The sequence below is a fragment of the Nicotiana sylvestris genome, chromosome 1 (genome assembly GCF_000393655.2).
Source record: "Nicotiana sylvestris chromosome 1, ASM39365v2, whole genome shotgun sequence".
NCBI classification, from domain to species: Eukaryota; Viridiplantae; Streptophyta; class Magnoliopsida; order Solanales; family Solanaceae; genus Nicotiana; species Nicotiana sylvestris.
The window spans coordinates 20,178,078-20,201,934 of NC_091057.1; the positions used below are offsets into that span (position 1 = coordinate 20,178,078).

The following is a 23,857-nucleotide window of genomic DNA, read 5'->3' on the forward strand; positions in this document are numbered from 1 at the left end:
TACAATAAATCTCCAAAAACCAGCATCAAAAGTATAATCTACACATCAACTCAATAACAACCCAAACTTTAAAAATCTAGCAAATTGACTAAAAATTTAGTAACAATATATAAATTGTCTTTTTTGCTACGTCAACTCAATTTCGACTCAAAATTCAAAAAATTACTCCAAATCTCGACCAAATTGACTCAACATTTAGTTACAGTTGCCAATCGATATTTTAATCACACGCCACTCAAAATCTAATCAAACAATTACAAACTCGACAAATGCAATTTATGATTTTCAAGTTTCAAGGTCTTTCAGTGGTTGATCTAATTTTTCTTACAATAAATCACTATGAACTTCTCAAAAGATATTAGTTATTTAGCTTATCATTAAACCATATCAAATCTCACTCATCAAAATCACAATAAAAATTGGGCAATGACTCGAACAAAGACAAACACTACGAGAAAACATGAGATATGTAAGACGGAGATAGTATTTTGTTGCTGGAAGAAGAAACGGGAAGAAGGGAAAGGGAAGCTTTAAGGAGGAGAGAGGTTAGTAAGGCAATTGAGAAATGGGTAGACGGGTAATTATTTTGGTTGGGTTAGGTAGGTATAGTAATTATTATTGAAATGGGTAAAACCGGGTTATTATTTTAGGTTTAGTGGGTAGTTAGTGTAATTTCCTCCTGAATGAACTGAGTAAGAGAGCATAAATTCAGCTAATTGATTTCTCCAGTAAATCGAAACCCAATTATATGGACTCGAAGACGTATGGATCTATACACTGATTTTGTCAATAATAAAAAAAAAAAAAATTCAAGAAAACAAGTACAATCATTATCGACGACTATGTGCATTTCATGAAAACACAGGGCTAAGAATTTAGCAATCATGTAGTGTAACTGAACTTATGATTCAAATTACAAATTTCACCAATCTAAAGCTAATTCAATGCATTCTATGATTCCATCACACTATCTTGCATGATCATAGCTATCCTCGAATCACACGCCTCTCGTTTCTTCGGACAGATCTTTGATTTATAAGAAAAATAGCCACGGGGCTACCCTTATGAATCGGCTGTCATGCACAACAACTAAATGGCTAGGCAGCATGTCTGATTAATCTATTACTATAGATATCATTTTTGAGTATGATCTAATTTTCATTTTCAGAGAATAAACCATCATACACTATACAATAAACTAATTATGAGATGATTTTAACATATAAAAACTTGTAAACCAAAATAATGATGAATCTGTGATATTAAACCTACACAATGACATTGAGTAGTTGTGTAAACTAGTCAGAAGATAACTTCAACCACAATATTTAGTCAAACAAACAATCAAAACCAGAAATTTACATGGAAGCAATTGCAGTTGAACCTAGTAAGGAAATTAAACACAAACACAACACCAGACAATACAAGTTTCCATTCATAGAGGCAATAGAGTGATACAAGTGAGCTTGACCGTACCTGAAAAGCAGAAAGCAGTAATTAAAAAATCCAAATGAAGTTCAGTAGTGATAAATCAACAAAAACAGCCCCGGAATTAGACGAATAACAGCTTGGTACCTAGAGAAATGATGGAAATCCCCTCAAAATCAATCAGCAAATAAACTACAACTTTGATTTGTTTTTTTTTCTTTTTACAGAATTCCACTTTTTTTTTTGTTTTTTGTTTTTTTAGGTCTAAATTTGAACTTTTTCTAGAATATTTTCTATGTGAGAGATCAGTATCAGAATGAGGGAAAGAAGGTGTCCTTTCTACAGAGAATCAGTGTGCTTTATAAAGTGTAGGGAGGTGTGTGAGAGTCCTCCGCCAGCTTTCCTAAAAATCAGGGAATTGGCATCTTTTCCTAAATCAATTTGTACAGCTTTCCCTCTTCTAGAAATTTTCAAATAGCCACCTAAGAATCCCTATCTTTGCTTTCTAATTAACCCCCCTTAAAATTCTATTTTTCACTCTATCTTTTACCTAAAAACTTGAGTCCGAAACTTTTTTGATGCTTTTTTGGACAAAAAACACGTTTCTAATGCTAAAAAAAAGTTACTAGGTAAAACACAGTACTATACTGCGTTTTATTTAAAAATTATTTTTTTAAAACTAATTCGCAGTACTATACTGCGTTTTACTTAAACGCAATACAGTACTGCGTTTCACTTATTAATTTGAGCCCATCTATATTTTATTAAAGCAATTCGCAGTACTATACTGCGTTTAACTAAAAAGCAGTATAGTACTGCGAATAACTAAAACGCAGTATAGTACTGCGAATTGCTTTAATAAAATAAAGCCCCTTCTTCCTTGGACAAGTGAAACGCAGTACTTTACTGCGTTTTACTTTAATGGCTAACTTTCCGTTAAAGTAAAACGCAATATAGTAATGAGTTTTACCTAGTTATGTAGCTTTTTTTTAGCATTAGAAACGTGCTTTTTGTCCAAAAAACCATCAAAAAAGTTTCGGACTCCTCAAAACTTATCCTCTTCTAGCCAAAATTACAGCCACTCTCTTAGCAGAATTAAACTATAATTGACTAAGCTAAACTAGCAATAGGCTAAAAAATACAAACTAAATAGAGTTAATAACTAATTAACGTGTTAATTAGGCCAATGGACAATTTGAACCAACAAAACGATTATCAAAAAGACTTCAGATTGAACTAAGACAAACGGTTACTTAGAGAAAATCAAAATAATTTTAATTATTAACCTAAGCATGCTTGATTTAACCCGCTTCAAACAAAAATCAACAACTAAACAATCACAAACTCACATGGAAGGTATGTATTTGAAATGCTAATTTAATCATGCAATTAACTAAAAAACTAAACAATAAACCACTGAAACAGTATCTAATACTAAATGCAAGACCAGTAGCTATTAAGACTAACGAAAACGGGGATGATTACCCTGAAGAGAATGGCAGCTTGGAACTCGGACTGGTTGGCCGAAATCCGGTATCTTCGACACGAAATGAAATTAATGTCAACGAGAACAATCGATTAATGTCATTTTCAGCTTGAATCGAAACCTGAAGCTTGAAAAAATCAAAACGGAAGGAACCTAGGGTTTCTGGGGGTTGTTAGATCTGGAATTAATGGAGATCTAGGTGGTTTTTGAAGAAATAAAAAAGGAATATAGGATAAGGAGGAAGTGGGAATTACAGGGTAAGGATTTGGGGTAGTTTGGTGGTGAGTCGCCAGTGAGGTCAGAGGTGGGTTGGGGGCGGCTAGATTTTGGAGATGTTGGAGATGAAGAAGAAATGAAATAGCCTTAGGGTTTGATTGGGGATTGGGGGTTGGGGGAGGGGGGATTTCAGACATTTTTACGGGGTTGGGGACATTTTTATTTAGGAATTTTTACCCTATACCAAACCTTATTACCCTCAATGTTTAAAGATTGTGTTAATTACATTTCAGCATACCAAATTATCATTTATATACCATAATTCAAATTAAGGGTATAATTAATGCTTTATTTATATTAGGCGTTAATTTAGGAGCGTATATTCTCTCATTTTCGTTTACCCGCCTCTCTCTCCTCCCACTCCCCCACCCCCATGTTTTACCTTCAGTTAATTCCCATTTTCGTATACTCGCCTCTCACTCACGTTTACCATCAGTTACCCACGATTCTACAATTTTCTTTTCCAGTTAATTTCACAAAATCCTATTTTGAAGTTGCATCTGTTTTTTCAAGTCCCAAATCATGAAAAAAATCAGCACTCCAAAAAAAGGCTTCAAAAGCTACATTAGCTGATATCCCATCCTTTGATTTGGGTGTTTTAACACCAAAATCACCACCCAAAAACGCAAAATCGACACATGCAAGTGAACCTACTACTAGTATTTCATCTCCTAGGCAAATCCGTGCGGAGGTGAGAATCAAGTATTTGCACGATGTTGATGCTGGTGGAGGTGATAAACCAATCGAGAAACAACTCAAACGAAAGGGCAAAGAGTTGTGTGTAGATGATGATTTTGTTGAACATTCTCCTAAAATTCCATCTGTGAAAAAACCCAAGGTCTCTCATTCTTCATCAAAACCGAAAAAGAAGAAACCCTCCAAAAAAGTACCAAAATTGGTTCACAAAAAGATTTTGGTAAAGGTAAACACTAATTATTTTTCTTTACTGTTTTTTAGTGTGATTTTGGTTGTAAAAATCTGTTGTTCAAGTGTTTTTTGGTAAAATGTGGAATTGTCCAAATTTTGTAGATTGTTTGTCTCAATTTTGTAGGTTAATTGTAATTGTAATTTTTAGACAGTGCATAAATGTAGTCATTTTGTAGTTGTTTTGTAGTCTGCTGGATAAATTGTAGATAAGGTATATTTTTCACTTTTGTATGCTGCTACATTTACCTTCATACTAACTACAATTAATCTACATTTTGTGAGTTACTTGAACTAACTGTTATATTTTTGTAGTTATAGAGCTGTGGTTACCATTTTCTTCCTTATTGTTTTGAGATAATGTTTACATGTGTAGATGTCTTGTATTGTTTTGTAGTTATAGGTGTGGGTAGGTTGTTCTTCTTTTAGTTATATTTTGTAGTTATCATGTAGTTATATGTAGATTACTGCTTCTTTTTTATGCTAACTACTAATGTTCAATAATTTTTCATTTTCTGCAGAATGGCCATTACTTTGCACCATAAAATGTTGATTATGGTGTGCTTAGATTCCACATTTTGTGTGATCCGAGTATACCTAGTCAGATAAAAGCTTTACTCTCTCCAAATGCTTTACAGCTTTTCCAAAAAACTTGTTTTGGTTACTTATTTGGTCTCCCCACAATCAGTATGCAAAACCAAGCGATTCATCTTCTGATGAAGTATGAATTGTCAAAGTCTACTGACTCATATTTTTCAGTACTATTGAAGGGTGAAAAATTGAATTTTTCCTTGAGAGAATTTGGGTTGATTACTGGTCTAAATTGTGTGAATAAGTTTTCAGACTATGGTTACACTTCCACTTATGTTAGCCATTTAATGACTACCTATTTTTCGAACAAACAAAGAGTTGAAAAGTGGCATTTGAAAAATGTAGTCACAAATAAAGCTTGGGCAAACGATGAGGATACAGTGAGGTTGTGCATTCTTTATCTGTTGGAATTTTTTGTTTGTCCTTATGATAAAGACCATTTGTCTTTCATAGACAAGTTTATGTTCTTTCTGATAGAGTCTGGTAATTTTGAGTCATACCCATGGGGTATCAAATCCTTTAAGCAGGTTATTGAATCTGTCCGACATCGTCTTAATCCCCATGTACATTCTTATCTGATACGGGGATGCTCATTAGCCTGGCAAGTGTGGCTATATGAGTGTTGCTCGTCCGTCAGTACGGAGCTTGCTACGAGGTGTTCTGAATCTATACCTCGCATTTTAAGATGGTCAACTATAAAGGGCCAGATTTGGTTAATTGCAATTGAAGAGAAGATGATCAAGCCTGAGTGGCTCAAGGTATATTTTTTCACTTTTGTATGATGCTACATTTACCTTCATAATAACTACAATTAATCTACATTTTTTTATTTACTTGAACTAACTGTTATTTCCATCATTCAGTTCACAAGCATCACTGAATCTGGAGAAGAGATTGGAGTGCTTAATCTGCCAGACAAGATTCAGTATGAAGATGCACATGGTGCTCAATCATCACAGGTTCCAATTGTTGCTTCTCCAACATTTGAACACAAAGATACAGATTGTCAAGAGGATACTGGATCTGTGACTAGCAAGCTCATGAAGTTGGAAAAGGGGATTGAGCAGGTAATATAAATAACTACAATATAAAGACATTTTTTGCTAACTTCATTCCATAACAATTATTGTATGTTATACATTGTAGTTAATTTGTGGTATAATTCTATATTGAGCCCTGTTGGTATTGCACAAATCTTTGTTACATTGTAGTGGAACTGTAGCACTTTGAATAAGATTACCAACTAATTATATATTTAATTTTTAGGTTGATGGAAAGTTAGCTGAATTTAGGAAGGCTGTTTTTGAGGAACTCTCAAGCCTTCGAGAGTTCATAGATGTTTCTGTGAAGAGTGTTATGAAGGTGATAAACAGGAGGTACGATGTGGACGAGTCAAAGGTAAGAATTGACATATATTTTTGTAGTAAAACTAATTATGACATATGAATCAAATATACTCAAACATACTCAAAAATTGTAGTTTGCTGGTAGTTCAACCCAAAATAATGACCAACAACAAGGAGAGAACAACCAGCAATTTCAGTTCAATATTGGTGATCAAGTGCATGCAAGCACAAACAATACATGTATTTATAGAATTCCTTCAGACATATCTACAAACTTCAAGACAACATTATCTAATTATTATAACCCCTTTTTCACTATGTTTTACAGCTGCTATTTCTCCGGAACATGTTCAAGCACATGTTGACTTATATCCTGATTTTCAAGAAGCAGCTGGGGCATATAAAGCAGGTATACTATCATACTTTCATTACAATAAGGTTACAATGAAAAAAATTTATAATTCACACTTTAACTACAAATTCCCACATATATCTACAATTCTCATTTTTTAATTTATTCATTCAAGCTAAAGTTTCAACAGAACATCTCCAAGCACATGTTGAGGAAGAACCAGAATTTGAAGGAGTAGTTGAGGCACAACAAGCAGGTATAATATCAGAAGCTCATTATATTCACTTTATATCAACAATATTATGCATAACTACATACATCTACATTTATCTTCAGAAGCTGAAGTTTCTCCTGGGGGTGTGCCAACAATGGTTGAGGAAGAACCAGGATTTCAGGAAGGAGCTGAGGTAGAAAAAGCAGGTATAGTATCATAATATACTTTTGAAGTAGTAAATTTTTGCTTATACAATTATACAATGTTGTTAATTGTGTTATTTTATATGTAACAGATATTGAAGATAACGTTCCACAGTCGCCAATTCACGGTGTGACTGTGAATGAAGTTGTTCCTAAAGGTTCAGGCATTGACAAGAAAGGTCCGACATTGGATGACTTTGAGTTGCCAGACAACTTAACACAATTGGTCATGTATGGCGAGACCATACCAGATGAAGCAACCCCTATTCATCCGGGTAGAACCAGGCAACCGGGGAAACATGCACGATCACCTTTCACACCTTTGTATAGTTCTGGAGGCAGCACCTCTGTTGGACCTAATTTTTTCCCTCAAGCACCCCTTCACAATTGCTATAGGTGAAAATGTAGATGCTGATTTGATAGAAAAGTTCACCAACTGGTTATACCTTCGTAGTGACAAAGTATCTAAGAGATATGAATACTTAATTTTACACTTTCATTTCACCATTTTAAACTTTAAATATGTAATTCATTCTGTCATTTTTTTTATTTGATATTTTTTTGTTATTACAGGAGGAAAGAATACTTTTCCAAAAAGGATAACCAAATCAAGCCTTGGTTAGACTTTGGTTGTGAAAAAGTGGATAAGAAGGACTGGTTTTATGCCCTTGCTCACTCAGGGCAAGTCATCAATAACACGGTAAGTATAAAGAACAGAATCCTTCACAATATGTGTTTTATCTTCAGCTGTGTAGTGTAATTGTAGTTATATTGTAGTTTTGTCTTCAGCTGTGCAGTGTAATTGTAGTTATATCGTAGACAAGATATATAGGTTACTATATTTTGTCTTCAGCTGTTGAATTTGTTCCTCTGTATAGTAGCTAAAGTGTAGTAATCTGTTAGATTATTTGATTAGTTCAAATTGTAGTTTAAGTTGTAGTTGTTATGTAGATAATTGTGGTTACTTTGTATCTTATAGTAGACTTTATTTTATTTTGCAGCACATTGATGTTATTATGTATTATTTGAGAAAAAGAGGCAAGTATGGCCCCAACATCGATGCTAGGTTCACAACAACCGATTGCTTGTTCAGGACCAAGATTGAACGAATCTATGACAAGTTCAAAAGTTCTCCACCAGAACTTAAGTATTCGGTTGTTAAATCAGATGATGATGTTGCAGAATATATCCTTGGGTATAGACTTCTTGCTAATGTTGCCTGGGATGTAGTTGACTATGTCATCATGCTTGTGACCATTGTAGAGAATTTCCATTGGTTGTTGCTCGTTTTCGACATAGCGGACATGCAACTTTATGTTTATGATTCCATGGTGTCTTCAAACCGTCATAATACTGATAATTGGTTGATAAGTTTTCAATCATTATCCCCATGTATTTGTCTTGCACTGGTTGCTACGGGAAACGTAATAACATTGACTTCAAGACCACAAAGGCATACATTGAGAAACCAGTTACAGACCCTCTCAACATACAGTGGATGGTTGCGGAGATTCCACAACAAAAGGAAGGATCACTGTAAAAAAACTATTCTCCCTTTCTATATGTTTAATTATTTTATTTTAATCAATTGTTATATAATAAAAAAAATTGATCTTATGCAGCGATTGTGGTGTATTTGTGGCGGCTTTTGCGGAGTTTGTTAGCCTTGGAGATTCGGCAATCCCAAAAGAAGATCTTTCTGATATCGACCAACACCGTAGACGCTATGGAGCTCTACTATGGGACTATGCTACAAAGAAGCAAGAAGATGGGTCAATCAGTGAAAGTGAGGTTACAGGCAGACTAGTAAGGAGGAAGGGTGCTCCTGCTAAAAATGAGAGGACTAGAGTACAAAGAAAGAAGAAATAGAGTCTTGTATTCCTAGTTTAGTTTGATGTCATTTTGTAGTTGAAGTGGAATACACTGTAGGAAATATGTCATTTTGGTTGTTTACAACACTTTATCTTCATTACATTAAACTTGAGTACTCCGATTTGCTAGAATACAATTTGCCTTTAATCTTCAAGTAATTTTTATGAAATACCTTCAAGTTCTAGGTAATTTCTATATATAACTGTCATTTGTAATTAAGGTACACAACCAAAATATGAAATAAATACAAGAATCAAATAAATAAATTATCCACAATTAATCTACAAATCATCTACAAATTATTAACAAGACAACAATTTAAATACATTTAAACTACATTTAAACTACATTTTAACTACAAATTATCTACAAATTATTAACAGGACTACAATTAGACTACATTTAAAGTACATTTTAACTACAATCTGGAAACAGTTTACATTGAATGAATTCTTCATTAATATTAGTTGTTTTGTATATAGTAAATATTAAAGTTTAACTAAGCTATAAAAAAAGACAAATTGAGATGCCTGACAGAATACATAAAATCATGTTAAACGCAAATACACAAATTGTAGTATACTTCATAATCATCTTCAAAAACTTGAACGATTACACAAAAAAATCAGATAATTTGAACTCACTAACATTTATTTTGAATAACCATTCTAACTACATGATATTCATTTCTTTTTGGGCGCATTCTTGCAAGTTCTTTTGTTATGCCCTTCACCTCCACAATTTCCACATGACACCTTGTACTTCTTTGACTTTATTTCATCAAATGTTTTATATCTTTCCTTGTGAGGTCTCCCTGACTGCCTTTTATCTCCCGCCGGTGGCTTTACTACCTCATCCAAAATATGTTGTGGCACATCCTATTTGCTTTCATCAGGAAGAGGATTTACTGGCATTTCATAGGTTAGCAGAAGGCTCTTCCTTGTGTAATACGGAGAGCAATAATTTTCGTATGTTTCCTTCCTGTCCCTTAATGCTGCCAAAACATGCGCACATGGAAGTTCATCAAGTTGGAATTGTCCGCAGCTACATTTCTTGTTTTCTAGACATACAATGTACCGCTTCACACCATCTAACACAGTATGTATATGATCTGTTGAAGCCCTCACCTACAATTGAAGAACAAACAGAAATAATAATATATCAATCATTAAAAAGGATTATCCACAACTTACCTACAAATCAGCTACAAATACATTACAACTTATCTACAATCTATAATTACCCACAATTTGACTACAGTTTATCTACAATCCGGAAACAATGCATATTAAGCAATTTATTTTTTTGCACCAAACAAACAGATCTTACCCTTAGTTTTTGAGATAATGTATTGTTGTCATCCAATTCTTTGTTGAATTTGTACTCAAGGTATGTGAAAGTACCCTTTGCCTTCAATAACTTCTCTTTCGTCCAACGTTCAAGAAGCGTCCTCATATACTCTAATAGATCAAATATTGGCAGCTCTCTTGCCTCTTTTGTTACAAGATTCAACGACTCGGCAATGTTTGATGTTATAGTAAAAGTTATATTCACCGTTGCATGTATTCTTGACCATCTATGATAGCCAATATCATATAGGTGAGGTTTCACACGCGGGTCTACCTCTTCAATCTTCAACATCCTTTCATTAAATTCATCCAGAGTGTATGACCGTACTGTAGCAAAGTACAATTCATGTAATTGTAAATGTCCCTTCTTGAATTTGGACCTTATATTTGTCCAAATATGCCACATGCAAGAGTAGTGTGGCATGCCCGGATAGACAATTGATGTTGCCTTCAGTATACTCTCATTCCTATCTGAAACAACACACATTGAAGGTCTTTCACCATATGCCTCCTTGAATTACTCAAAGAACCACTTCCAAGACGCGTCGTTTTCAGAATCAACCACAACATATGCCAAGGGAAATATAGTACCTACATTTTTAATTCATAAAATATTAATTGGCAGCCCTGAAAAGGTATATAAAAATATAATTAAATAACAACTACAATATATATTCAGAATATAGACAATTTATCTACACTTTTTTCCTTTAGCTACAAAATAACTACAATTTAACTACATTTTATAGAATGCCTACAAAATAACTACAAAATTATTACATTATTTATCTGCTACATCCATGGTGCTTGCTGTAAGCATAATCCCCCTATAGGCTGACTTTAAGAATGTCCCATCAACCATTACTACTGGCCTACAATGTTGCCAAGCACTTATTGATGTACAAAGAGCAACAAATGCGTATAAGAAGCAATCATCTGCTGCCTTCTTCAATTTAACAACAGAACCAGGATAAGTCTCCTCAAGAATATAAAATATTTGGGTAATTTGTTGTAGGAGTCAGACGGATTCCCTCTCAAAAACTGTAAAGCTTTTTCCTTGGCTCTCCATGCTTGCATGTAGCTTAGGTTCAGTCCATGTTCGGATAACATGTCAGTTTGTATGTCCTTTGGTGTGTAAACAGTCTTAGGATCACAATACTTTGGAATGACCATGCTACCAACTACAACTGCAGTACGTTTGCGTTGTATGAATGTGTCGTCCAATAAGGAGCATGTGTGTTGTCGGCTGAAACTCCTTATCTTGAACATTGTCGAATCATTAATTGACGTTACCTTGAAGTACCATTTACAGTTTTCAGCAACGCATATAAGCCAGTAGCTACAAAAAAATACAATATTTAATACATGCTATAGATGTAGAAGCAACAAAAAGGACTGTTTTAACACAAATTCGTTAAAAACTACAATTAACTACAGTTTAACTACAATTAAACTACAATTTATAAAAACCACATATCTTCACTAAAACACTGCTTTTACTGATATATTCTCCACAAATAAATCCATACCTTCTATGACTAGATCTTTTTACTCTGAACTGGAATTTGTGCATCACAGATAAATTCTTCATTGCAGCAGCTACAGTTTGCTTGTCCTCCTAAACTTGTCCTTCTTCAATATATGTTTGCGTAGATTCAGTTATTATTTCACTTTGATATTCCTCTATAGCTGGTGAGGATGGAATTTTAAGTAAGTTTAGGGATCCAGACGAACCTGCAACAACATAGAGATAAATGTAGTAACTATGTAGATAATTTTGAAAACAACATTGCTTTATGAGCTTCAATACATTGTTTTTTGTAGTTAATTAGTAGATAAATGTTGTAATATTGTAGATAACAGACTAACACAATAACTCTCTGCAATGTCGAATTAAACATACCTGCACTTGTGCTATCGTTGGTGATTGCCAATTCCATATTGAAATCTCTTACGCTTATACATAAAGGATACGAACCTAAGTTCTTATTCTCCTTTTTGGTCTCCATATACATACGAACCCCCATATCATTCCTAATCTCCATTGGAGGACAATTGTCGTTCACAATGTATTTGATTTCTACAATTTTATCCGATGTATCAATCGATAGTTGTTCTGCAATAGAAATCAGAATTCCGTAGCTTGCATTCTCATCTACCACAATGGCATCAACTTCAAAATCTCTAAATCTGCCATAGTGATCCCAATTTCCATTCAATTTTAGCATTATTGGGATTTTTGACATGATTTCGTGTAGTTGAGAGAAAAAAGATGAAGAACAAATATAGGTTCGATAATTTGAGCACTAAGGTCGATGAAGAACAATTTTGAATTCTACAATTTGTATTGCGTTGTAGAATTTGTAAAAGCAATTTGAGTACTGGAGCTTCTGAAGCTTGCGTTGTTTTAGAATTGTAATGAATGAGAGAATTACGCAGCAATGAGATCTCTTTCCGTTTCAAAATTCGAATTTAATGTGGAAAGAATCAAACGCAGATTTCGTGCCTTCTTTTTAGCGCGTTTTAAATGGCAGAATCTGCCTAATTATGGATTGGTATATAAATTGTAGTAAAAGTGTGGACTGGGCGGATAATTAACAAATTATGAACATTTTTGGTAATAAGGTTTCATATATGGTATAGATAAGAAAAAATTCCTTTTATTTACGGTGGAGATGGACTGGTTTTGGCTTGGTTTTGGCTGGGCATTGTGAGGTTTTTGGGAAATTTGGGCCACTGAAAATGCTTGGCCCAAAATCGGACTAGGACAAGACCTCTTTCTTTCTCTTTTTTTTTTTAAATTATAAATAAAATAATTAGCATAACAAATTAAATCCTAACTCAAATCTAATTTGTCAAATTAATCTATTTACCTATTTTCTAATACTTAACTAATTAATTTAAACTTAAGACTAATAAAAAGAAATTATTAATTTAAAATTAGAAGCTAAAATGTAAAATGACCATTGTATTTTTGTGATTTTCTTTTGATAATGCAATTAATATGTGATTAAATCCTAAAATGCAAATAAAACCTAAAACGCTACGCAATGAAAATTTTTGGATATTTTTTGGTATTTTCTTATGATTGTAAGATATTAAATATGCAACTAAATGCAAACAATAATTAACAAGAAATTCCTAGAAATTCTATGAAAAATTAAAACAATAAAAAAAATCTATTTTTGTGGATTTATAGGAGTATTATTTGTGAGGCAAAAATTACGTGCTCACAATGAGTATTTAGAGAAGGGCCTTTATTCAAATTCATTGTTCAAGCATTGGAAGAACAATCACAAATCTTGAAGGAAAAGAAAAAAAAAATAATCACAATGAGATGTGATTTTAATTTCAAAACACAAGTTTTCTATCTTTCTAATGTTTCTTTCTTGAGAGTATTTTATTAGGAGTCTCTTCCGATAAGTGAATCTTTGATTTCAAAAAAGTGATAGGGTTGAATTTTTATGCTCTGGTCGACATGGTCAATATTTCAAGTTCTTAATTTCTGAATTTTGTTTTAGATTTGTGAGCACCACTTTATTGAAGATTTAATAGGTTGGACTTTTCTTTGATCAAGAATACTTTTGGAGTACTTTTCTTTGATCAATATTTTTTCCCCTTATAAATTAACTTTTTCATAGGATAATATATTTTCTTTCTTTTTGACATCTTGACATCAAAAAATTATCTATAATAAATTGCATCCGATAAAAATAATAATTTTATATTGATTGATGTACAATACAAAATCCAAAAAGAATTACTACTATTTGTTTTAATATAAGTAGTCTTTCATTACTAGAAAAATAATACAAACAAAAATAACAGTTAAACGGGCAAGCTAAAATCCAAACTAATGGTTTGGATTTATAAAACAAGATTTCGATATGTTTTTATGTGAACTTATTTATAACGGTAGTATTCAAGTCATTTTGAATGCATCTCTACCATTCACATAAAAAATATGTAATATTTTAGAAAATATTCAAGGTTAATGAATGTTATTTAAAATTCTGATTTTTTAATTTTTACCATAATGAAAAAGGAAGAATATAATCAATATATTTGGGTCTTTCATGTAACTACTCAGGGATTATTAATCCTAATACTAGTATTACACCTTAAATTCACCGTAACACGATAACCATATTACGCCTTAAATCATGGTATAAATTAATCCTCATATTGCTTATATCGATAACATATATCCAAGCAAATGCGGTAACCAAACGACCCCAATGACCCCTTAAAGTATAAAACTACATGCCATTCATTCTAATATCATTAACGCCGTAACAATTCCTACATTATCATTTATCGCGTAAATAATCCCTACATTAACTAGACCGCAAACCAAATGGATCCAAATTATTCGTGGAAAATAAAAAGGCTTGTGAAAATAAGTAATCTTTCACGAAATACTCCATGATGCCGGCCCATTATAGCAGAAAGATAAGAAGAGATGAAATATGAACAACTTAATCATGGGAAAGGAAAAATTGAAGTATGACAAAAATATCTAATTAATATACCACGACATACTCAATACTAGCGATATAAAGAAGATTAGCATAATATTGTCATCCCACACCAAAAATCTAACGCCAGAAAAGGACAAAGAAAGACAATTTTTTTTACACTTTTCGTTACTTGGTATAAAAAGGGCATTCCGGTGTGTACTAAGCTTGGTTTGGCGGAGGACCTGTCCACAAGGGTCTATTGTACGCAGCCTTACTCTACATTTTTGCAAGAAACTGTTTTTACGACTCAAACCCGTGACCTCTTGGTCACATGATCACATAGCAACAACTTTACCAAGTGACCTCCTGGTCACATGATAACATGGCAACAACTTTACCAATAATGCTAGGGCTCCCCTTCAAGTTACTTGGTATATTCTCACAGAAATATCTGAATCCAAAAGACCAAGAATGATTCCAGCAAATTGCCACAGGCCCTAATCAGAAACACAAGAAGATGATGCTCCTAATGGAAAATATTCTTTATTTGCCAGCAAAAACTTTTTTGTCTCATGTTATTTAACATTTCATTGCCTTATGATCACAAACAAATTCATCTATATACAAAAGATGAACACCAAAAAAGAATTCTCAATCTCATATGTCTAGAATACCAAATGAAAAGAACAAAGAATTTTGTGAAATAGCACCCAAAATCTTATTTACAAGATGGTGGAATAGCTCATTTCTTGGTCTGGTTTGACACTTGGTCTTTTGGACGAACCAAACTCGGTACTAATGTGTTGCTGTGACAAGTTCTTAGAACCCTAGTTTCATGCGTTCCTCGAGTTTTTGTCTCAAATCTTCTTCTGCAGGAACCTTCCCACCACTCTCCAACGTTTTGCGCCACCAAGTAGTTAGTTCATCCTGTAAAGAATTAGAAGCGAATTTCATATTTAGAGTCAGTGAATTCAAAGTGTCTAGTGTCTGCAATTTATTAGCGCAGATACAAGAGTCAAGTGAAAACAACACCAGGACAATTAGATGCAACATCAAATTAGCATAATCATGCAGCCGAGTAAGCAAATGAATATGCTGTTTCCTTTAACATGTTATCTAATGCTTACACGTCAAAGTGATTAATTTCGTAATTAGAAGAAGAAAAACGAAGTACTTAACATGATAATAGCCTCACAAGGGTCTATTATACGTAGTCTTACCCTGCATTTCTGAAAGAGGCGGTTTGATGCAGGGTACACCTTTCCAAATAAAACGATAGAACAGAAATGTTAACTAAGCATGATAATAACCTTAGCTTTTCCTATGTCTAGTTGAATTAGGAACCATCATTTGATTGCCCAGAAAACAAAAACTATCGTCGACAGCTCCATATAAAACTATGTATAACGCGTAACTATAAAGTATATGACCTCCAAAAACTCTTGGTTGGAGACATATTGGAAAAACATTTGACTCCACAGACATTTACTGATTCGATATGACTTATGATACCGAATCCAGGCAGAATGGGAATATACACCTCTGGATGACCGAAGAACCAAAAGAGATGCTGGTATAATATAAGGTCTCCCCCTCCAGCAGGATCAGAAAAGGTTGTATTAAAGTTTCGATCGGTTAATAACATGGTAAGGGCGGATGGCTTAGCCTTGCCTTTAGAAAGAAGAAATAGAAAAAATTCCTTTGAAGAGCTTAATCAATAGGAGAAGATAGCCGCAGACAGAACTAGATATGCAGTTCCTAGAATCTCTCTCAGATTTTTCTCCTTTTATACCTATGGATTCCAGAAAAGGAAAATATTGACAAGTGTAAAAAAACAAAGATAACAATCCGTTCGGTATTGAAAGGCAGGGAAAAAGTTTGTAACGAAAACTATAATGAAAGCTTACCAGTTATGCATGCAACATAGTATCCTGTACCTCCTCGCGCTGCTTCCCCCTTCCCTAATCGTAAACGCAGGAAAAGCCCATCCAAATGTGATAGTGAGGTGTTGGAGTTCATCCATCTGAGGAAACCAAAATTCAAAACGTAATTAGACTGAAAAAAATCAATAGGTATATATGTAACAGAGCGACACTAGCAGTAAATAATGCCAAATAAATTAAATTGGGACATGAAGTAAAGCTTTAGAACCTCTATTGCCCCAAACTAAAAATCATATATTAGCCGAGTTGTGATAATAGATCGATAATGCTCATGCAGAATCTTATGTATGCCATCGCATTTAACTCTAGCCTATCTATTTTGTGGAAGCTTTACCTAAATCTACATCTAAAGAAATAAAAAACTTGACATTAATATACTAATTTGCATAACATGCTTTGCTTAATTGAGAATATCCACACAAGACAATCGGAGACCCCTGATGACATAAAAAATTCCTTTCGTGACATCTGTTATCTCCTTACTAACAAGATTGGAAGAAATTTTACTTTCTTTAAAACTGTTCTCCAAAGGATCAGAAGTTCTCTTTTTCTGAATTTGATTGGAACCAGAAGTTCTTGCAAATCCAAGCTGATTTATACTGTGATAAGCATGATTAGCAAGTTCAATCCGCTGACTTTGCTTTATTTCCACAAGGCTAGATGAATATTCATTGCCTGTGAAGAGCTGCAAATTATCATTCCTGTTCCGGTTTGGAGATGAAGTTGGGCAGGAAATAGCCCAATGATCAATTTGAAAACATCTAATGCACAGACAAGTAGATTCCTCAGCCCCATTATAGGCCTGATGTTTCTAATAAGAACTTCTAACTCAGACACTGTCACCTCTGAACAGTTGCGTAAGTCGTGGCCACTTCTGCCGCAGAAGAAACAAGTTGTTCTTGTGTACTCACCTCTAGTTGAAGAAGGTACTATGTGTTTAAGGGCATCTAATCTCCTGGAAAATAGAGAGACCAGCACCTCGGATATCTTGAACTTGGCAGAAGGTATAATAGGATGTGAGCTAGCTGCAACATCATTGTTTTCAGACGAAGTCTCCCTTGCGCCTGAGATTTTGGTGTTCAATCACAACTTGATACTCGTTTGAGCTTGAGGATTAGGCCTTCTGCATTCCGTGGAAACTGTTAGTGTTTCATGTGCAGTTGGCTTGGGATTATCTGCACTCAGAACAGTAGTCCCGGGAGTCCTGTTTGAGAATCTAGTTATCCACAGACTATGAAGAGACTGATTTTTGTTAGGCGTGCCATAAACTGTGTCGCGTTCAGATGAATGACAGGTATTGTTTTCCTCACCAATGCTGGTTTTAAGTCTAGACAATGAGTCCGTGGAGTTCAGCCCATCATTTGCTTTGCTACATGCAATGTCACTCGAAGCTTTGTTTTCTGCTGAAGCAGTCACATTGTCCCCTTGATGGCATGATATCGGAAGAACTTCAATGAGGACGTTGTTATCTTTTGGTATTTCTCTTGGTACATCTTTCCATTGCCTATGCTTTTCACTTTTGTTATTCTGAGAAAGTATCCGCAATCTTCTGTAATCCTCACACAAGCAAGGTGGTCCAAAAGATGCTTGATGACAATACTTCCCGGGACTTGTCCACTTTCTTTTATATCTTTCATAGGAACTACCACATAGAAGAGAATTTCAAGGTCGCACAGCATTGAGTCCCTACATTTCAAACACGAAATAAGATAACTAGGACAGAAACAAAGCAAAAATAAATCAGCCACATCCTCTTGCAATTTTCCCTTTTTATTCTGCTGTAAATATTTTGTGGGCGCACGGAACAGAATCATATTGTAAAATCATGTGAATGGCCAGAGGCATGCAGAAGAGATAATGCCGCCTAGAGCAAACTGAGTCGCATCATAGATAAGTAAAATTTATCCAAAACAACTATAGAGGAAACAAGTCAATTTGATATGATTATTTAGCGTGTGGATAGTAGAAGGAGCAGCCTTAAGACCATCTACCATTCACAACGAGATATAGAACTGTAAATTGCAAATAAGATAGAGGAACTAATCTAACTGTGGAATAAGAATCTTGCATGATCGAGACACCATTCATCCAACCAGCATGCTCAAGAGAGGCTTCAAACAGGAGCTTACTTGAAGACAGTGGGAGTCTGCTCTAAGAGATTGGGAATGCAAAATACAGCATGGTTGGAGCTAAGCAAATTGAGCAGCAGCAGCCTGGATAACTTAGCTAGCGAGTCAAGCAGAAAATTCAGTTTCTACCTCAAGGGATCTTTTGGAATTCCTAAGTCTTCAGTGTAACTATTACCAGATTCTAGGTCTTTTAGACCTTACAAGCTAACTAAAATAAAAAAAAAATGCTGCCATTGGTTTCATGTATCACCAACATATAAAATGGCCAATAATGATTTTTTCTGCCCGATCCCTTCTTAGTTTTAAATTCTTGAGAACGCTGACTTGGAAAAAATTCAAGAAAGTCCAGATCTCCACTAATATATGATAATACGAAGTAGTTACATACTTTGTTTTGATAAGAAAAGTATTTATATACTTTTTTTGTATTCATTTAATTTAAAATTTTCTTGCCTCCAACAGTTTTATGAGAAGGCTGGAAACTTTTGTGACAATGAGACTGAAAAATTTAGAAGTTGAGACATATATGACATTTGAGCAACATCAAACTACACCTTGAGAGATCAACTTCATCTACTTCAGCTTTTACAATTATAAGAAAGGACAAAATTAAAAACAAAAAGAAAAGCAGCTGACATGATATCAATCATAAAGCATTACATCTCTTAGCAAATATCCCTCCAAATTAAAAAGGAAAGAGAACACAATAATTGATTGTGCTTTATTTCCTCTTATTGCTCTCGTTTTCCTTTCTAATTTTCAGGTATTAGTAAGTGTAACAAGATACTTGTTCCTACAACGTATGCATAAGAACTGAAAGAAAATTAAAATCAATTCATTTCTAGATTTGGCCAACTTAGGATGAAACCTGATAAAACTTCTCCGATGCGCTCAATAGGATTGCAAATAATTCTAGCCTAGCAGATTTTCCCGGCTCTCTATTTTCTTACTATATCTTTATCTTATCGAAGCTTCTTAATGAAGTCCACCATGAAGTATGTAGATTCAAGCTATAATTCTCACTCAAAGAGAAACACATTCAACATAAAGAATTTCTACTATTTTTCAAAAAAAAAATGAACTTAATGGTCTGAAGTCTGAACCATCCAGATTAAGACCTCAATTAACTCCAAAATGGGACCTTAGTTTACCTACATGATTCAAACTCATGACATGCAGAGGCAGAACCAGGATTCGATACTTATGGGTTTAGGAGTGTAGCCATTTTAAGTTACTGCATTCTAAATTAATAATTTATACTTCCTCCGTTCTAGTTTATGTGAACCTATTTCCTTTTTTAGTCCGTTCCAAAAAGAATGATCCCTTTCTATATTTAGAAACAATTTAGGTTAAACTTTCAGTTGTACAGTTAATGAGAAGCTTTTATAACCACACAAATAATCTGAACCCCTTTTAGCTTGTTTAGGACCACAAATTCCAAAAGTATTTATTTTTTCCTAAACTCTGTGCCCAATCAAACAGGTTCATCTAAATTGGAACGGAGAGAGTACATAGTAAATGAATTTCTGGAGACAAATACACAATTTAGACCAGAATTCGAACCCAGTAACTTTGGCCTCTAGCTCCGCCCCTGATGGCATGAGTGATGTGTCTAGCACAACATTGAATCAAAGCCCAAGAGGCATACATCCATAGAAAAATTTCATAAAAGAGTACAACAGCCTCATCAATCCACGTAGTTCAAGATTCACCCATTAAAACCTTCTAAAGAGAAGCAAAACCCAGAGTTGCAAAAGCACATCGTTTCAAATGGAAGGAAAAAAAAAACAGAAAATCCATCATGTAAAAGCGACGAAAAAATAAACAATTAAAAACTAAAGATTAGTAATGAATTCTTACACAGAAAGAAGAGAAATTTGCAGTTGCTTTTGTTTGGGCGCTTTACGAAGAAGAACTATTGAAACAATTATTATGGAAATGAAAGGGAAGTATAGAGATGACGAGTTGGTTATAGCAACTTTTGGGGTTGGGAATTGGGACGATTCGCTTGCAGTTTGTTTTGAAGGTTATTAACCAGTGTATTGTTACTTTAAATATATACTGCTATTTGTTTTGGTTATTATTTATATTTTACTCTATCGTATTGTTAAATTTATTGTTACGTAAAGACAAAATATATCACTTTATATAACGATCGATTTAGTGTAATTGCATTGTTATTTGTCGTTTTCTATCATCTCACCCTTCATTATTGTTAATTAATTTTATTTTATTATTTATCCTACCTTTTATATAATAAATTTATCCCATATCATAATTTTTTTAATAATATTACAAGTTTATTCTTCATATTGATGGTGCATATATCATAAAATAATCGTAAATAATATAATTTATGCAAATATTATATTTATCAAATAATACAGTATAATATAATATAATATAATAAAATGCCATACATCCAAACAAACTGTTACTGGTACTGCCCCTTTTTCTGCCAGTTCCCCAAAGTTGCAAATTTTGTAACCTCTTTCTATTTTCGAATATCGTGTTTGTTTCAAGTTTTTGGGAGCCAAAAGCACTTTTCTAGAAATAGAAAAATCTTGGCATTTATGGTTTTTCTATCTAGGAAAAAAATTACAAATTGATTCAAAAGGAAAATCAAACTTTAAAAGCTTTGATAAGAAACTCAAATTCCTTATCACATTGGCTACATACAAAAGTATAAAAGTCTTGTTTATCACAATTCACAATCGAGAATTATGGTAAAGTTGATAGGATTCTTCTACCCTTGGTTAGAGTTTTCGATTTCGAGCCCTCAAATAAAAAAGATTCTGATAAAATAAGCATATACATACTGAATGAGAAATAAAAACAAAAACAAAATAAAAAAAAGAAAAAGGGAAAAAGAAAATAAGTCAAACAAATATATAAATTTCACACTGAGATGATATTTTGAAGGATAGAACAAACCCCGCCATAAACCCTCACATTCTCTCTGTTATTCACTCTGCTTCTATTTGTTTCTCAATCTCCTCACATATATATGCATATAGATGCACTTTATATGTGTATTTATGTATAGGTTTTGAGCAGAGCCGGATCTAGGATTTGATGACTGCAGGTGCCACTATTTTTAATGCAAACTTACCACTTGCGAAGGAGATTGAATTAGGGTGTACCTTTTGTCCGATCAACTCATTTTGAATTAATTCAGTTCGGTCCGATCCATTTTGAAATAACTCAATCCAATTTACTAGATTTCTGGTACATAAATACATACGTAATCACCAAACATAACAATTTTTTTCCAATTCAATCCAATTCCCTCAATCTAAATTCTATTGAATATGAATATAACATATAAAATAAAATTAAAATTTAATTTAGCAAATACACCTATTCAATTTATATATAGCTAGATTAATATTATATTTATTGATGCTGCCACTTTAAAAAAATTGAAAATCAAGGAAAATTTGACATTAGATGGATAAATAAATGGTTAAAATCATAATAAAAAAGATCTAGAATGAGAAAAAGAAAATAAATATATAATTCTCAATAAATAATAAAAATAAGTATGTGCAAAGAGAGAGGAAATACAATAACACAAGAAAAAAGAAGGAATTAAGAAGATGAACGATTGGACCACAAGGAGAAATACACCAGCTTGGGAAAAGAGAGAGGAAATACAAAAAAGAAGAAAAAAGTGAAGGAATTAAGAAGAGGAGCAACTAGGTGTAATGATCCGGCCGATCCTTTTGAGAGTTATAGCTTCGCTCCCCTATGTACTGCTTCTTTTGTACTTTATAGCTGTTACGTGACTTACTGGATTAGTCGGTTCGCGTCCGGAGGGATTTCGGAATGAATTAAGACACTTACTCTCAAAGTTGGGAAACTTAAGTTGTAAAGGTTGACTGGATATTGACTTATGTGTAAACGACTCCAGAATGGAGTTCTGATGGTCTCGTTAGCTCTGTTGAGTGATTTTGGACTTAGGAGCGTGTCCGGATTGTGATTTGGGAGTCCGTAGCTGAATTAGGCTTGAAATGGCGAAAGTTGGATTTTTGGAAAGTTTCACTGAAAGTGGACTTTTTGATATCGGGGTTGGATTGAAGTTTCTGAAGCTGGAGAAGGTCCGTGGTGTCATTTTTCACTTGTGTGCAAAATTTGGGGTCCATCAGACATAATTTGATAGGGTTCGGCATTGTTTGTAGAAGTTAAAAACTCCTTAGTTCATTAGGCTTGAATCTATGTGCGATTCGTATTTTTGATGTTCTTTGAAGTGATTTGAGGACTTGACTAAATTCGTATGGTGTTTTGGGACTTGATGGTATGTTTAGTTGAGGTCTCGGGGGTCTCGGGTGAGTTTCGGATGGTTATCAGATCAATTTTGGACTTAGCATTTCAGCTGAAGACTACTAGTTTCTGTTACTGGTTGCCTTGTACGCGATCGCCCGAGAAGGACCATGATCGCATAGGCTTGGTTTGGGCAGTGATAATTTTTGCCTATGCGTTCGCGAGTGAGGGTCCGCGATCACGTAGGTGTGTCTAGGCTGTGAGTCGCGAACGTAGGCAATTCCGCATTCGCGAAGAGATGAGGAGGGCACTAGGTGTCACGCGTTTGTGCTTCGCGATCGCGTAGGTTGGATAAGGATGAGGTACGTGTTCACGTGGATGTTTACGCATTCACGTAAGGCAAGTTTGAGGGACAACCTGGTTTATTCTATGCGAACGTGTGAGAAGGGTTGCGTTCGCGATAAAGGCTTAACTGGGTAGATTATAAGTTTCAAAAACAAGGGTTTTGAGTTCATAATACAAATTTGATTTGGGAGCTCGGTAGAAGACGATTTTTGGAGAGATTTTCACGTAGGTGTTTGGGTTAAATGATTCCTATCTAGTTTTGGTTAATTTTCATGATTATACCTTTGATTCCATCATTAAATTTGTGATTTGGGGTGAAAAATTGATAAAAATGAAAAAAATTCTTAAACTAGATTTTTGAGGTTTTGATTGGGATTTTGATATCGGATTTGAGTAATGTTGGTATGGGTAGACTCGTGGTCGAATGGGTATTCGTATTTTGTGACTTCCGAGACGTAGGCTTGGGGGTCGACTTTTGAGTTGACTTTTGACTTAAAGCTTAGTATTTTCTTATGAAATTGATTCCTTTAGCTCGTGCTGATTGTATCGAATTGTTTGTGGCTAGATTCGAGGCATGCCGATTTTCGAGGCAAAGGTATGTTGGAGTAGATCTTTTGCTCAGATTGAGGTAAGTAACACTTCTAAACTTGGCTCTAAGGGTTCGAAACCCTGAATT

The 23,857-nt window shown here is 34.1% G+C and overlaps 1 protein-coding gene and 2 long non-coding RNA genes across 5 annotated transcripts; 1 reads left to right on the forward strand and 2 right to left on the reverse strand.

Moving 5' to 3' along the window:
- Positions 1–1,257: 1,257 nt before the first annotated feature.
- On the reverse strand, positions 1,258–3,301 carry LOC104228820 (uncharacterized). Its single transcript, XR_711427.2, has 2 exons — positions 2,914–3,301; positions 1,258–1,476 (listed from the first exon to the last, which is right to left on the reverse strand). It is a non-coding gene; the product is annotated as an uncharacterized lncRNA (long non-coding RNA).
- Positions 3,302–4,803: 1,502 nt separating this feature from the next.
- On the forward strand, positions 4,804–8,689 carry LOC138891178 (uncharacterized). Its single transcript, XM_070174244.1, has 12 exons — positions 4,804–5,463; positions 5,569–5,772; positions 5,972–6,103; positions 6,186–6,291; positions 6,380–6,460; positions 6,579–6,659; positions 6,740–6,823; positions 6,913–7,216; positions 7,394–7,520; positions 7,822–8,151; positions 8,193–8,356; positions 8,443–8,689. The coding sequence occupies exons 1-12, from the start codon at positions 4,804–4,806 to the stop codon at positions 8,687–8,689; spliced, it is 2,520 nt and encodes an 839-aa protein (XP_070030345.1).
- A 6,333-nt stretch (positions 8,690–15,022) lies between these two features.
- On the reverse strand, positions 15,023–20,596 carry LOC104228821 (uncharacterized). Of its 3 annotated transcripts, none has more exons than XR_011405969.1 (4): positions 20,434–20,596; positions 17,356–18,130; positions 16,409–16,524; positions 15,023–15,428 (listed from the first exon to the last, which is right to left on the reverse strand). It is a non-coding gene; the product is annotated as an uncharacterized lncRNA (long non-coding RNA). The 3 variants fall into 3 exon arrangements; XR_011405968.1 differs by having other exon boundaries at positions 16,952–18,130; XR_011405967.1 differs by having other exon boundaries at positions 16,409–18,130.
- Between the last annotated feature and the right edge of the window lie 3,261 nt (positions 20,597–23,857).

Bases quoted from the DNA above. Each gene is read 5' to 3' on its own strand.
- LOC138891178 (XM_070174244.1), top strand. From the start codon at position 4,804: ATGCAAAACCAAGCGATTCATCTTCTGATGAAGTATGAATTGTCAAAG. The intron at 6,461-6,578 runs GTATACTATCAT...TATTCATTCAAG, and splicing joins AGCTGGGGCATATAAAGCAG to CTAAAGTTTCAACAGAACAT. The intron at 7,521-7,821 runs GTAAGTATAAAG...TTTATTTTGCAG, and splicing joins GGCAAGTCATCAATAACACG to CACATTGATGTTATTATGTA.